This window comes from Vipera ursinii (assembly GCF_947247035.1).
Source record: "Vipera ursinii genome assembly, chromosome: 3".
Classification (NCBI taxonomy): domain Eukaryota; kingdom Metazoa; phylum Chordata; class Lepidosauria; order Squamata; family Viperidae; genus Vipera; species Vipera ursinii.
In genome coordinates this window covers 108,927,694-108,944,318 of record NC_139516.1, presented here as the reverse complement: position 1 = coordinate 108,944,318, position 16,625 = coordinate 108,927,694, and the positions used below count along the sequence as shown (strand labels likewise).

Here is a 16,625-nt window from a genome sequence, read left to right as displayed (position 1 = left end):
AAAAAGGCACAGCACACCAACATCAAAACCTTATCCCCACTGTAAAACATGGCGGAGGGTGCATCATGGTTTGGGGCTACTTTGCTGCCTCAGGGCCTGGACGGATTGTTGTCATTGATGGGAAAATGAATTCCAGAGTTTATCAGGACATTTTGCAGGAAACCGTACGACCATCTGTCCACCAACTGAAGCTCCGCAGAGGATGGGTGATACAACAGGACAATGACCCAAAGCATACAAGTAATTCAACAAAACAATGGCTTCAACAGAACAGAATACGCCTTCTGGAGTGGCCCAGTCAGAGTCCTGACCTCAACCCAACTGAAATGCTGTGGCATGACCTTAAGAGAGCGATTCACACCAGATATCCCAAGAATATTGCTACACTGAAACAGTTTTGTGAAGAGAAGTGGTCCAAAATTACTCCAGATCGTTGTGCAGGTCTGATCTGCAACTACAGGAAACGTTTGGTTGAGGTTATTGCTGCCAAAGGAGGGTCAACCAGTTATTAAGTCCAAAGGTTCACATACTTTTTCCACCCTGCACTGTGAATGTTTCCATCTTATGTTCAATTAAAACATGACAACAGCTAATGTTTGTGTAGTATTATTTTAAGCAGACTGTGTTTTTCTATTGTTGTGACTTACATGACGTTTAGAGCGCATTTTATGGCCAATTCATGCAAAACTCCACGTAATCCCAAAGGGTTCACATACTTTTTCTTGCAACTGTAAAAGGCTGAGCACCAAAGAATTGAGGCCTTTGAACTATGGTGCTGGAGAAGACTCCTGTGAGTCCCTTGGACTGCAAGGCGATCAAACCGGTCAACCTAGAGGAGATCAATCCTGACTGCTCTTTAGAAGGCCACATCCTGAAGCTAAAACTCAAATATTTTGGCCACCTAACGAGAAGGAAGGACTCACTGGAGAAGAGCCTAATGCTGGGAAAGATTGAGGGCAATAGAAGAAGGGGACGACAGAGAATGAGGTGGCTGGATGGAGTCACTGAAGCAGTAGGCGTGAGCTTAAATGGACTCCAGAAGATGGTAGAGGACAGGAAGGCCTGGAGGAACGTTGTCCATAGGGTGGCGATGGACACGACTTCGCAGCTAACAACAAAGCTTCCGTTAGTGGTTCACAAATATATTACTATTTTTTACTAGTTTCATTTTTAACTCTAAGGTTTTAAAAACCAAAAAAATAAAAATAAAACAAATTTAATTTTTTAATATAAAGATTATAAATAACGTTCAGTACTGAGGCTCTTTCAGTTACCACGCTAATTAAACTGGGCCAGCGTAAAAATCTTTCACCAAGACATTAATGTGTCTAGGAAATTTCTCTGTTGCTCCCAATTCTGTATAAGTGAACTTATCCCAAACTTGTCATGTTTTTAAAACCCAGAAATGTTATAAATTTGAGAGAAAATGATAAGACTAGAAGTTTTCTACTGGAACCCTCTTCAGAAGAATTTATAATTATCTCTACCATGATTAACAAAGCTACTCTATCACAGCAAAATTCATTGCAAATAAAAATTAAAAATAGAAAACCACATTCAAGCCTCAGTTGAAAGTGACTAGGTCTCTTAAGTATTTGGTTCAGATGTTTCCTACCATTGTTTCAAAAACTTTAATTGTAGCTGGAAATAAATGAAATTCCACAAACCCCCCTTCCAAGTTCTTTCATCTTTGAAATTTTATTTTAGCTATTATAATATTGCTAGCACTGATTTGTGTTTGTATGTGTTTCATTGATGCATTATTAAAAATAAACAGGAAGAAGGAATAGCGTCATACTTTGTCATTACAGGTAGTTCTCATTTAATGAACATAATTGAGATTGACAGCTACAGTGCTAAGCAAAGTGATCACTAAGTGTGCTTTCCAGCTAGAAAGAGACAAAATTTTTGATGTTTAGAAAAACGAACAACTTACTCTGTTGTCTGACAAAGAAGAGATTGCCTATAGCAGTGATGGCGAACCTTTTAGAGACCAAGTGCCCAAACTGCAACCCAAAACCCACTTATATGTCGTCGGGTGCCGGGTGGGCGTGGCTGGGCGTGGCCCATTGGCTGGGCGTGGCTGCGGTGGTAACGGCAGACTGGGTGGGACTAAAAAGTTTAATCAATCAATTCCAACTTTGTGCGATCTTTTTTTTCTGGTGAGAAGTTGAAATTGATTGAATGAACCTCTTTTATTTTTTTGCACACGGCAGTGGAGGCCGAAATCAAAAAGGTTTTATAAAACTTAGCTGAAGGCCTAGTACTGGGGCGATGGCATGTGTGCCCACAGAGAGAGCTCTGTGTGCCACCTGTGGCATGTGTGGCATAGGTTTGCCACCACGGGCCTATAGAAATAACTTGTTTCTCCCTACACTCGCACACATAGCAGACAGAGTACTTGCGCAAATGGAGCTATGCGCACCAGCTGCTTGCGTGAAACCATCCCCTCTCCCCCTCGCCCACCGTTGCCGATGGTCTGCAAAGCCAGAAAGGTTGAAGACCATTGCTCCAGTCCTGAGCTCCTGCATGATTGCATTGGTTGTGATATGTAGAAGAGCAAACATATCTCTTGCAATCTCTTCCTCTCCAATCACTGTAGAAGGGGGGGGGGAATCATAAGTCAACCATAGGCACAGGACAATATGTACTGACTATAATAGAGATCATCATGTGACTGAAGTTGTAAATGGTTGTAAATTAGTTGTAAAGTTATTTTTTGAGAAACATCAGAACTTTGAATAGTTGCTAACTAAGTGGTAAGTAAGAAAGCACTACCTGTCCTTTGATTATCGTGTTTCATTGCGATGAGGTAAGAGTATGGAAGTGCAAAACAATTGAAACTGAGTAGAGTCCAAACTTCCGGACAAATGTAGAGTAAAGCATAGAGCAGCATTTTGAAGTTAAATATGTCTTTTAAGTTCCAGACACTGCTAAATTTGAAAGCAGTGTTTTGCACACTGGAAACAGTGTTCCCGCTACCACAAGCTTCTAGTAGTCACAATATATATAGCATAATAACTTATCCTTTATTGTGTAACTGTCTTGTTTGTAATTTCATGAAAAGTCTCAAATTTGTGCGTGTAGTTGTGTATAATTAATGTAGCTCTTTTATCTATTACTTTTCAGTGGGTATTCGCAAGCTTGAAATTATATTGAAAGTCTATCTAATGTTAATTTTTACCATAGTTCTTGACTTCGTATTGAATCCTTAGAGATGCATGAAAGACGTCTTGATTTTTGTTGCAGAGTGCAGGTCTTCCAGTCAAAACAAGGAAAGTTGTTTCTGCAAGCCTCTTCGTGTTACCGCTTTGGATAGCAATGTGAGTACGAATGGACATGTGGAATTTCGTCAGCCCCTGGCTTCTTTCAGGTGAGTTTGATTAGCTTTGTCATTTTACTATTGCAGGGATTATAGAAGTAAACTGTAAGCATAATTATTTACTGTTTTTGAAGAACTTAACACACATTGATAACGATTTCTGTTTCACCTTGAGAAGACAATGTTTTTACCAAGTTACCATGATACTAGCTGCATTGTAAAGACAGTAATCACCTCTATTCTAAGAGTGAGGGAAAGGCGTTAATGGTTCTTGGAAGAGGAAAAATAAGAGATGTGCTTAGTAGGTCTACATGAACTGCAATTAAGGAAGTTACTATGCTGTTTCATACTGTTGACCTAGAAAGGTTACTGAAGGGGGCTTTTTGGTTTGGCTTTTTATAGCCAAGATCCTTTGGATATCTGATAGTGAAAATGCCAGTCCATGTTTCTGTGTTCGTGAAATCTTGGAACTGGAGAGAAAAAAGGAATTATTATCTATCTTAGAATTATAGTTTCAAAATGAAAAGGCCTGGATGACAGGACATTCTCAATGACAGGAGAAAAAAGATTTTCAAATTGCTTATTTCTTTCTCTCAAGTTCAAAGTTGTTTTTGTTTTATGGCAAACATAGGTTTGTTAGAGTTCTTGTTTTCATTTTAATGTTTAATGTGCTTCTGTTAGAGATTCTCGGTGGTCACCATCTTACAAAACCTCTTGCCAATTGGCCAGACGTCTGAAGTATAAAGAAGCAGGGAATAAAGCAGAAGGAATTGGTATGAATTATGATAAAGGAGAACCAGATTTGCATGGCAGAGATTTGAAAAGCTCATCTTCTACAGATGAAACTGTTGTTCGCTATTTGAATGACCATCCAGCAATTAACGCTTTGCAAAGTTCAGATGTGGTGAATCCTACAAAATTAGAAAAAGAAAAACGTGAGGAATCCAAAGGCGATGAGTATACAAAAATATTTCCAAGTTCATTGATCCAAAATGAACTAAAAGTATTACAATTGGTAGAATCTTCTTCTTCTGCCAGTACCTCAAGTGCCCATAGATTAGATATTTTAAAGCAGCATCAGCATGATGATAAACTGGAAAAACTGAAAGAACGAATTAGAAAGCGATGGGAGTGTCCAGAAGAACTGACTACCAGAGGACATGATCCTGAGCATTCTGATCATCCTATAACTGTTGCAGCTCCTGAAAATATAGTGACTCCTAAAGTCAGAAAAGTGGCAAAAGCACCAATGGTTCCCTCCTATAAAGGTACATACTTTCTAAAGAAAATGTATGTATGGGAAAAAATCTCTGGGTTGTGTAATAAAGGCTAAGATTTCCACTGTTCCCTTCTCGGGATCGATTAAAAACCCACCTAACATTATTTCAAAATTAAAGTTTTTAATTTTTTTTCTACCTTCCAAACTTTAATCTGTTGTCTAACATCATATATTTTCTCCTCTTTTTTGTCAATAATATATTGTGACAAACTCTTTGTGAATAGTATTTGTTGTTGAATTATATGCAGGGTTTTTTTAAAGTGTACTACTACTTCACCTAGAAAACTTTTTCCGGAATTGGTAGCTGAACATGGAACTGGTAACAAATAAATGGCTACAAGTGGACCACAGATGTATAATATAGTGGTTGTATTCTAATGGTTTTGTAAAGATTTGTTAATTGTGTGCATAAGGATTGGGAATTTATACTTCATTTTGTTTTTTATCTTTGTTTTTAATATTGAATGTTTTTAGACAGAAACTTCTCAGCTACTTTCAGGTAGTAGCGACTTGAAATCTAAATAGCTTTGTATTTGATAACCAATATATCAGATGCGCAAGATAAAACTAACTTCCTCAATAGAACGTCATGAGTATTTTAATCTGCTAAAGTTAAGTGTATTGTTCTTTTAGGTTTCAGTCTATCAGAAGCCAAAATTCGTACTCCTGATGGAAAGGTATGGTGTGAAGAGGAATTTCTGAACCTCAGTAGAGAGTTATGTCGAGATTTAGAATTCCAGTTGGCAGGTAAATAGCCAGAGTAATTTTGTGAGTATTTACATGAAAAGCAGTGCTTAACCCATGAGCCTGTAATTAATACTTTGAAGCCCTGTTTCTCAGAATTCCTATACATATAAAGAAAAAAATTCTTTAACTTAATTCATACCTTGTTTCAATGAGTTCTGATTTGAAAATTAATAATAGTTGCTATAATATCCTCCTGTAGTTTTGATGGGAGTTTCCTTGATGCACTAATGGTTCTTCAACACATTTTTCAGAAGAGGATTTGCCTGCAATAAAGATACCTACTGAAAGAAAAGAGAAAAAAGGACACAAACCAGTGCGGAAAACCCAGAAGATTGCCCAACTCTCAAGTCCTGATTTTAAATCAGGTGCATTTTATTGTAATTTTTTGTTTAAAGATTGTGAGCTACCAAGAGTCATTGACAGTCAGGTGGCATACAAGTTTTATCATTCATTCATTCATTCATGACTGACTGACTGACAATCATCAGCGTTGGCTTGTTATACTTTTCAAATAATGTACATGAGAGCTGCTTCCATGTGTCTGAGGACTACAGTCATATTCTCTCACTATCCTCATGCTTGCTTACTGTTTCCTCAAATATGACATATTAATAGCATGTGTCATGTTAACCAAGCATTGCAGATACATGACCCTATGCTAAGGTGAAGATCTTAAGTTTCACTGCAAGAGTTCTGTAGATTTTCTCAGTATTACTCTCTGTAGAACACATTGAAGGATATAAAGAGAGACTAAGCAAAGTAAGCAAAGATTAAAGGCAAGGATAGCTTTAATTTAAGAATGCAAGAAATTATTATTGTTATTATTACATTTAAAATACAAAGATAAAAAATAATGCTAACCAAAAAAATGCCGTGACCTGAAGGCCTGGTTGTTCCAACAAGCAGGTCTGGACTGACTACGATTTTTAATTAGGCTTTTTACTGGGTTAAATTGTCTAGTAATTATTGTATCTATTGTTCAATTCTTTTTTAAGTTTTTACTCTATGTTTTTTAATTTTTATTGTTGTGAGCCGCCCTGAGTCCTCAGGGAGAAGGGTGGCATATAAATTTAATAAAATCAAATAAAATCAAAAAAAGGGAGAAGGGGGAAAAAGTTACACAAGAAAATATTTCTCCCTTCATCAAGACAAGTACAAACAATTTCAGCAGGTTATCACCTTTCAGCCAAAGGTTTGCAAACAATTTCAGCCAAAAATCTGTTCATCTCATATCTCCTCTTTTATCATTTGCTAATAAAGCCTTGTTCTGTGGTCTCCTCATGGGGCCCACTGTAAGGAGCTCTTGTTCTAGAGGGGGGTTTGAGGAGCTGATCCATTCACTGGCTTCTCTTTCTGCCACGGTCATCAGCTCTGCTCTCTGTAGAGACGCATTCCGTCCACCACTGCTTCCCCGGAAGTCGGTAACGTTAGTTCAATAAAAACCCATGAAGAAGGAACTCTGGGAGAATAGTAAAAGAGTGCTACTAGCCAAGTAATTTCAGGTGGTGATGTCATTCTGTGAAAGGGTGAGACAGCAGTGCATTTCCTTTTCTTGCCACTTCTATCCATGTATTTGCCTTGAAAGATAGAGTAGTGGTGTGTTTTTCAATAAGAAATGTTAAATGTTTTTTTTCTTGGTTTAGATGGTGCCAAAACAATAAGTACAACATCCTGGCGAGATGGACAAAGACTAGCAAAGAAAATACTGGGTCCAGTGCCTAAACTAGAGCAGCCAAACACTCAGATATTGTCTAGTGACAGGAGTGAAAAAGATAAATCTATTAAATCTGGTAAGTTAAATCTCTCTCTCTCTCTCTCTCTCTCTCTCTCTCTCTCTGTGTGTGTGTGTGTGTGTGTCTGTGTGTGTGTGTGTGTGTGAGAGAGAGAGAGAGAGAGAGAGAATTTTTCATGCCAATGAATACAGTGAACAAAATGGAACTAATTCTGAACAATTATTCTTTAGATCATATTGCACACAGAATTCTTTAAATCACAAAATAAAAAAGTGGTAGTTTCACTTTAAAGGCTGAATGAATACCGTACGGCAGGGGTCCCCAATCCCCAGAGTGAGGTACTGAGCCACAGCCTGTTGGGAACTGGGCCAGATAAATGGCACGCAAGTGCATGTAGCTACATTTGCGCAAGCAGTGCATGCGAAACCATCCCCTCTCCCTGGAGCAAAAAAGATTGGGGACTATTGTTGTACAGCACAGAATTACTAATTCATTCCTTTTTTAAAAGACACAAAATGGTAAATGTAAATAAAACTTAAGATTTACCATGCTTGACCACCCAGCAATATTTCGTGAAATATTTTGCTACCAATAAAAGAATCTTCAAGGGAAAAATGTAAGTATTTTTACCATTTTTAGATGAAGGCACTTGTAAAGTATTTTTTTCTATTCCTAAAATAAATTATTCCATTGCTGATCACACCCAGTTTTGCAAAATTGTAATTTTGTAAGAGAAGCTGTATTCTAGAGCCTATATACAGTCTGATTATGCTATAAATAATTTCTGTAATATAGCAAACTCTCGTGGATGTTCCAGTTGAAAATCTGAGAACATGAAAATTATAGCTATAACTAATTCTCTCATTACCAGTTTCCAAAGTTCTATATATTCTTTTTCAGATAATGGTTAAAAAAATTACATTGCGGTTGCATATTATTTTATTACCCAACATTAATTCCAACCTTTTAAAAGCAATTTTTCCTTCTGTATTAAAGAATGTAGTTTCTGGATAAAGTGTTCAAATCTCGTAAAATCAGATAGATTAAAAAATAATGCCCATCAAATAATGTCCCACATAGTGGATATCGAGATGAATGTGCTAATTTGAATCTTAGTTACTTACTAATGTTAAATTCTGATCTTTTCCCTCCGCTTCCCTCTACTATCCTCAGCTCAAGTAAAAGAAACCGACTGCAATGTGCCCGTGGATGTAAAACCCCTCACAAAATGTCCTGAGCTTTCATGGAGCAAAATAAGAGCAAAGAACCTGAAGAAAAAAGATGTTGCTCCTCACAATGGGGGACTAGGAAATGATCATGTAAATAAGGATTTCTTGCCAGTAGAAATCCGTGGGATTCTTGATGATCTGCAACTGGATTCTGTAGTTCAGGATTCAGAGAAGAGGAATGAAGAATGTCAGAATCAGGAATCAGAAGCATCTCCCTTTTCTAGAAGTCACAGTCCAAGCAAAAGAAAATCAGACAAAGTTCCCATCAGTGAAGACACTCAGTTTATCTTAAAGAAACGCCACTATGATGCAGATGAAGTGCGCCAGTATATTGCGAGACAGCGAGAGGCTAGGAAGAGGAGACAAAGTGAAGAAAAGAAAGCACAAAAAGAGGCAACAGAGCAAAAAAATAAAAGACTCAAGGAACTTTACAAGAAACAAAAAGAAGCTGTTGCCAGTAAAACAAAGACAACGTCAACATCTGAAACGGTCACTAAACAGTTACAAGAAACTTATTCTAAATTGTTCTTGGAACAAACATTGCTGGAGAATCCAGCACTCTCTGTGCAAGAAGTTCAGGTATCTTGATAAGAGTTGGAATAGTTTCTGTATTTCTTCCATGTTACTTTTAAAAAAATGCATACAATAAGCAGAAATAGCTGTTATTTATTCATTTGTTGCATTCATTTGTTGCCCTTTCCTTGATATTAATGCCTGGGTACTTTTTTGAGATCTGAAGGTGAGTTATATCACATTAGGTAGGGTTTAGGTTTTATCCCCTTAATACTATTAAACTTGTTGAGGTAATTCAAGCTAAAAGAGACTAGTCAGAGTTATCTATTAAATTCCACGGTTGCCTAAAGACGGAATCAGGAACAGGGTAAGTAAGAATAGAATTAGCGAGATGTATAAGAATTGCCAACAGCTCTTGTAGTCTGCAACTGTAGTATAATATACAATTTTTAGCATAGCGTAAGATGTGAATAGACATTAGCCAGATTAAAGCATTTTTAAAAACGCAGACAGGCACAAAATAGATAAGGGCCCTGTATTCTTTCCTGGTCGTCAACATGTGTTAATCCTAGCTGCTCCTGCTCCTTCCACATTAAGGAAGTGTCTGAAGATTCATTCTAGATATGTTTAGTTGAACACATTTAGAAACCATCATGTCGGTGGAAGCCTTGATTATACAACTGTAATACTCATGGAGTATAAGCCTTGGCTATTTATTCGAGTCATTATATAGTTGTTACTTTATTTAATTATATTGAAAAGATTCATGTTCAAATCCTCAGTCATGAAAGTCATGGGATAGTATAGTTCATAGTCCAATACATTATTGATTCAGTTTGCCCTTATTGTATAAAACATGTCAATTTTTCTTCCCAGTCCAAACCTGGATATCAACCATCTGGAGAATCTGATAAAGAGAACAAAGCTCAGGAGCATCCTGTTAGTGCATCATCCACTAGCGATATGTCTCTCTCTGAGCCTCCTCATCCTCTTGTAAGGTAAGAAAGTAAGAAGGCATTCAGGACTAGGAAAGTGGTACACACTAGACATGTAATTTTACATATGATTTAGCTGCACAGCTTTTGTAGCAGCTGAGAATTTTGAAATATTTTTCCAAAGCTTTTGAAAATATATTTATTAAAATTCAGTGCTTGTAAAATTCTTAAATATGTCATGAAAAGCAAATGCTTCTTCATGGATCATTACAAGACAAGGATAATTTCTTCTGTATATTCAAGGCTATATCTGTACCAAGATTCTGCAGGAATGCAAATGAATAGTACAAGATTATATTGTATGAAGAATTCAGATTCACTTTAAAACATTCAAATTTGGGGCTGGTAATATGTTTGATGTTTATCTATACTGGGTTTTTTTCAGATTTTAGTTAACTATTTTTATGTATCTTTTATTAATTTTTACAGTAACAATCTTCAGTATTTAGTAAGCAACACATCTGGGTTTGTATGTTTGACATTAAAAGTAATACAATATCCATTCCTACCCTTTATTCTATTTTTCTAACCATTTATAAAAATTTTCCCATGTTTGAAAGTATTCTGAATCTTGCTTCCCCTTCATTTTCAATGTGAGCCTATCCATTTCTGCACAGTCCAAAATTTTCTTTATTATGCCTTCTACAGATGGTACTTCTCCTTTTTTCCAGTATTGAGCAAATGTAATTCTCGCTGCTGTTAATATATGTAATATTAAGTATACACATTTTTCATCATAATTTTCTGAGATTATATCTAAAAGAAATAATTCCGGTTTATGGTTTACATGCTCCTATTGTCTTTTCTAGCCACCTATGTATTTTTGACCAATAGGGGTGTCAAACTGCCGGCTCGCGGGCCGGACGCGTCATCCCAAAACCGCTCCCACCCCATTGCTGGCAAAGGAGAAAAAGCTCCAATACATTGCGCGACATGTCTGCTTTAGGGCATGTCCACCAAGATTTTGTCTGCATTTCCTAATATTGCTAGACATATTTTTAAACATTTTTGCTAGTCTTGTAGGTGGTGAATGCCATCTATACAACATTTTATATAAATTTTCTTTATAAGTAGCTGCCCTTATTATTTTGTAGTTTCTTTCTCAAAGTTTTGTCTTTTTTTCTAACTTTACATTGTGCCCCAAGCTTTTTGCCCAAGTTATCATTGTTTCTTTAGCTTATTCATCATCCATCTTTAAATTTAACAGAAAGCTGTAGAGTTTCATAATCAATTTGTCATCTGATGACAATAGTATCTGGTCTAACGCTTTCTGGTCTTTGTTAAAACCATATATTTTTGCATCTTTCTCATATCTCATTTGCATTTGCAGATGTGGCCACCATGCTAGCTCAAATTCTTTTAACCATGTTAGTGTGGTTGCAAGACCCAGTCTGGTAGCCCAAACCGTCTATTTTCTTTTGCTTCTTGTAACATTTTCAGTCTGATTCTAGCTTTTTTTCCTTGCCAGATAAATTTCAATATCGATGTATTTAATTCATCGAATTTTTTTTTGACAATTTTTATCGGTATTGTTTGAAATAAAGTAGTTTTGGTAAATGTTCATTTTCACAGTCGCTATTCTTCCCAAGATTGATAGTTGTAGATTTTTCCATTTTTCCAAGTCTAGTTTTATTTGTTTTAATAATTTTACATAATTATCTTCTTTTATTGTTGCACACCCTGCTGTTAAATATATTTCCAGGTATTCAACTTTCTTAAGTACTTGAAGGTCTGTTTTTTTCTGATAATTTTTTTTCTTTATCTGTGAGGTTTTAAACTATAACTTTAGTCTTTTCTCTATTGATTTTCAGTCCTGCTAATTCTCCAAATTCTTCAATCTTGGCTAATATTAGGACTTGTCTCTAACAGATCCTCCAATATAAAGACCAAGTCATCTGCAAATGCTTGTAGTTTGTACTTTTCATCTTTTATCTCCATTCCTTTGATTTCTGGATCCTGTCCAACATTCCTGTTCAACACTTCCAGATTTAAGATAAATAATAGTGGGGATAATGGACACCCTTGTCTTGTGCCTTTTTAAATGTTGAAACTGTGAAACTGTGAAATTCCCATTCACAATTATTTTGGCCATTTGTCTGTGATAAATTGTTTGGATTATACTCATAAAATTTTCTCCAAAGTCCATATAGTTGTTAAACCATAATTGCCAATTGACATTATCAAAGGCTATCTGTCTAAAAAACTCAAAGCCATTTGTTTTCCTGTGTGCATTTCATAATACTCCAATGTGTCTAAAATCATTCTTAAATTATTTGTCTCTGGTAAAATTCATTTTGGTCTGAATGTATAAATTCAATCAAGAATCTCTTTAGTCTTTCTGCTATTATTGAAGCAAAGATTTTATAATTCAGATTTAGTAGAGATATTGGTCTGTAGTTCTTTATCAGGGTCAAGTCTGAGTCTTCTTTGGGTATTAGCATAATATTGGCATCTATCCACATATTTGGTAATTTGGCTTTTAGTAATACCCCGTTACACACTTTTTGCATTGGTAAAATTAATGTATCTTGTAAATATTTGTAGAATTCTGCTGGTAGCCTGTCTGGGCCTGGTGTATTATCATTTTTTGATCTTTTTATACTCTACTGTTGTTAAACCTTATTTAAATGTTAAATTCATGTATGGGCTGTTGGTGGTCATGATGGTGGATGGAGTATTTAGTTAGTTGTACAGGAATGCTGAAGAGAATTGGAGGAAAACAAGAACCCTATAATCCACAAATCTATCTGAGAGTCTTTACACGTGGTGGTGGGCTATTTGTGTGTATCAAAACTTTTTTCCAAAGACACATTAAACCAGGGGTGTCAAACTCAATTTCATTGAGGGCCGCATCAGCATTGCGGTTACCCTCAAGGGGCCGTGTGGGTATGGCCAGGGTGGGCGTGGCCTACTGGGTGGGCGTGGCTAGAGTGCATATGGCCTACTGGGTTGGCATGGCCAGCTCTACATCGTTTGCATCAAGGGTGCCTATGGGGGCCTGGGCAGGAGTGGGACAGATCTGAGGGTCTCTGGCAGAAGGAGGGTCTCTGGGCCAGGACCAAGGCAGTGGGGCCATTCCCTCACTGTTTCCAGGATGGCTTCGAGGGCCACATGAAACCACTTTGCGGGCCGGATCTGGCCCCCGGGCCTTGTGTTTGACATGTCTGCCTTAAACTATAGTGCCAAATTTCAGTTTCCCATCATTTTTAGATAAGTGAAAAATAGAGTGTCAATAAAAACCAAATCCAGTTTTAAAAAATCAAGGAACTTCCTGCCCAAAAGAACAACTGATCAACAATCCACATAATTTTCATTGCCCTCTTCACTGAAGCCATTCCTCCAAAATACTTAAACCCTTGGCCACCATCAATTCTTACTACAGGTGACTATTTTATAATTAAATGTCTAAACTTTATTTCTGTAAACTGATGACAATTCAATGGGTTATTTACAGGGATAATACACTGGAGCCTTTAAGGATTCATCCAGAGAAGCTGAATTCAGTAGCACAGGTTCCTTGCTCAAAATCTGTTTTGAATGGAGCTCTTTTCTCTCAGCTTTTATCTTTGGATAACATGGGTATCTTGCAAAAGGATTTTGAATCTGTAACATCAAGCAGGAGGAGCCATAACACAGCTATGGGATCCATGTCTTTGACTCCTCAGCCATTTATGTCATCTACTGTACAAGCCACCATTAATCATTATAAACATAAATTGGACCGTATTGAAGCCCTAAAGGCAACTGCAGCCTCTCTTTCAAACAGAATTGAAAGTGAAGCCAAAAAATTAGCTGGGGCTGGCATTAACTATGAAGCAGCATGGGATACTGAACGTGACTTGTTGCAAAGAGATGAAGGTGAGACCTGCTGGGCAAAAGCCAGCAGCCCTCCTGTGAGAGAAGATGATGTCTTTTCAGCTTGGCTTCAGAAAATGTTGGCAACCTGCAATTCACACACAACTTTTGATGATAACCTTCCTGGAATGGGAAATCTCAATGAGTTTAAAAAGCTCCCAGAGACTATTAGTTCTCACACAGGTGCTCTCGGTCTTCCAGGCAATAATACATCTGAAGGAATATTGGGAAACCTGTCTCAAAAGCAAACATGCCCTGCTGGGCCTGAAAACAAACCTGCGGTTCTGAATGATAGTGGGAGTTCCTTAAGTGAAGGTCTACTCAGCACTGGCTTTCTCTCTGAGGAAGAAGGTGAAAAATCTAATAATCCATCCTTGAAGATTGCCGAGGCATTAAATGAAAAAGAGTTCTGTGTTGCAGATAAAACTGCTTATGAACCCATAAAAGAATTTCAGAAGGAGGCAGAAAATTATTTACCTATTTTCACACAGATTAGGAATGATCCAAAACCATGGGAAGAACTTCTCAAGGGAAGTCCACATAGTGTCATCAACATCTTTATAAAATATTATCAGTTGTGTGGAAAAGGTGAGCAAATGCAAATCTTTTGATATTTCTGATTTTTTGTTAGGTAAACAATTAAATGAATATGTGTTGAAGTCCTGTGTTCTATATGCAATACCTGAGCCTAGTTTTGCTGATATCAGTACCTGCCAATATGTACAACATTTTTAATTTGTTTTGGAAATGTTGGCTGCTATACTTTTTTGGAATGAAGTCAATCATTTGTTAAAAAGTTCCACCTCTTTGCATTGCCAGAGAAAGAATCTTTTTTAGTTCTTTGTGTAGGCGTTTAGAATTTTCCGAGTTGTTTTGTATGATTGGTCTTTCGGTCATGATCATTTTACCTATTTGCATACTCTATGTTAATCTTTTTGTTGAAATGGAAATTCTTCTGAAATATTGGTTGTATTTCATTTTTCACTTTCCTCCTGCCAGAATCTGAAGAACATGCAGGGCAGGGATCATCAACACATCGACCTTTACTTCCTGCCATGAGCCCTCCAGATAGTATTGCTTCTTATGAGGATGGGTTCATCTCATCACAAGGAAGTGGTACATCGATGGACAAAAAGTCTACCCCTGAGCACAGGTATATATTTTTCAAACGGGTAATGAAGCTATAAAATAAGAGGGGAAAAGTTATTTTCATTGGATAATATGTGGTTATATATATATATAAGTGTATAATAGCTAATGTCTCAATACTCTTAGTCTAGTATTCTTTAATGATACAAATTGCTGTCTGAAAATTCTGAATTCTCAGGTTTAAAATTTTGGTATTTCAACATTTTTGTTAGGATGTTTTAAATTGGGACTGCGACAGGTAGACCTTGACTTACAGCCAGCTTTTTAACGACCATTCCACAATAATGACTGCCTTGGAATGGATGCCTTATGACTCATAAAGCACTTCTGGCCATCGAAAAACATTGCACTCCCCCCCCCCCCGGCCTTTGGTCACATGTTCACATTTTGGGCTGTTGGCAATAAGTTTCCAAGTGCCTGGCAATCCTGTGATCAGCATTTGCAATCTTCTCTTGTCGGTTTCCCGAGAAAGCCAGGGGAGAAGCAGGCTGGGGAGACTTCAGGCGGAGGGGACGTAGGATTTGCGGTCAGTTCCCCGAGTGCACCAAGGGATTTCTCCTCTTTTCTGTGCAAGGAGAGGAAATCTTCCTGCACACTGGAGGAATGGAGCTCAAATCCAGTGGGAATGGTAGGGAACACAGCGAACGCCTGTGGTGATTCTCAGTCAGCCAGGTGATAGTTGGTTGGAAGGTGCTTTTATCAAAAGGCAATTGGACTGTGTTTTTCTTTCTCCTTGAGGAAGAAGAAAACATTTCACTTCTCATCCAAGAAGCTTCATCAGTTGTGACAATGGAGGGATAGAAGGATAGGTAGTGAACACAGTGGTCTCATGATTGTTCTTGCTGATGGAGTGAGGAGAGGGCCCAGACCTCCTGCATAAGGTGGGAGGCCTGTGCCTTCTCACTGCCTTATCGTGCCCTGGAGGCTGCAGCCCTCTCCCTGATGCTCTGCTTAACAACCGAAATCATCCTTTAATGACCACAACTGAGAAAGCTGAAATTGCAGTCGCTGAGCAAAGCGGTCATATTTAATAACCATTTCACCCAACAACCGAGATTCCAGGCCCAATTGTGGTGGTAAACGGAAGCCTGTTTGTATACTATTTATATAAATATGGCATTATGAAATTCCAGCATAAAACCCTTTTTGAGGATTCTGGAGCATGAGAACTCACACTTAAAGAAATAGAAACTAGTGCATGCTTTCTACCAGATTAAAGTATTCAGTATTTTTTTTATCTTGAACAGTTCCTGAAATGGTATAAAATTCAGAATTTTTATATTTTGAAAACAGTTAAAATATTTGGCATGATATTATAAGAGATTATTAATATAAATTTATAAAAACCTGGAGGCCACAAAGTAATGAATGGCAGATCACCAGAGAGCACTTTTCTCTGAAGTCCGTAAATGGCATCTGCCAGGACTCTCTGTAGAACTGGGGCACAGAATTCTTCCCTCAATGTGACTGTGGGGCTCCCATGTCAAATTGTAGATCAATCGTGACCGCCTGTAAGCTGAGGGCATATACCAATCCATTATCTGATTTTTTAAATATAAACGATGCTGCGCCTCAGTGGTTAGATGGCCTAGACATTGGTATTTGAACATACCGTATATACTTGAGTATAAGCCGAATTTTTCAGCCCACTTTTTGGGCTGAAAAATTCCACTTCGGCTTATACTCCAGTCAACAAAAAAACTTACCGAGGACTTGTGCCCGGCCGAGGCTTTGGTGCTTCCGGGATCGCGCGCACCTCTCCCAAGCCACCGCCATCCGGAGACCTGCCGAAGTTTGGGGAGG

General features: G+C 37.6%; 1 protein-coding gene across 1 annotated transcript in view; it reads left to right on the top strand.

The window, feature by feature from the left end:
- Positions 1-16,625, top strand: part of LOC310638897 (centrosome-associated protein 350-like) — a gene marked incomplete at its 3' end in the record, with an annotated part of 54,466 nt that overhangs the window by 12,439 nt on the left and 25,402 nt on the right. The window contains 9 exon segments of the mRNA XM_083360259.1: positions 3,250-3,373; positions 4,004-4,590; positions 5,235-5,348; positions 5,600-5,713; positions 6,992-7,138; positions 8,255-8,889; positions 9,700-9,821; positions 13,273-14,261; positions 14,673-14,826. Coding sequence (XP_083216385.1) covers positions 3,250-3,373; positions 4,004-4,590; positions 5,235-5,348; positions 5,600-5,713; positions 6,992-7,138; positions 8,255-8,889; positions 9,700-9,821; positions 13,273-14,261; positions 14,673-14,826 — 2,986 coding nt within the window.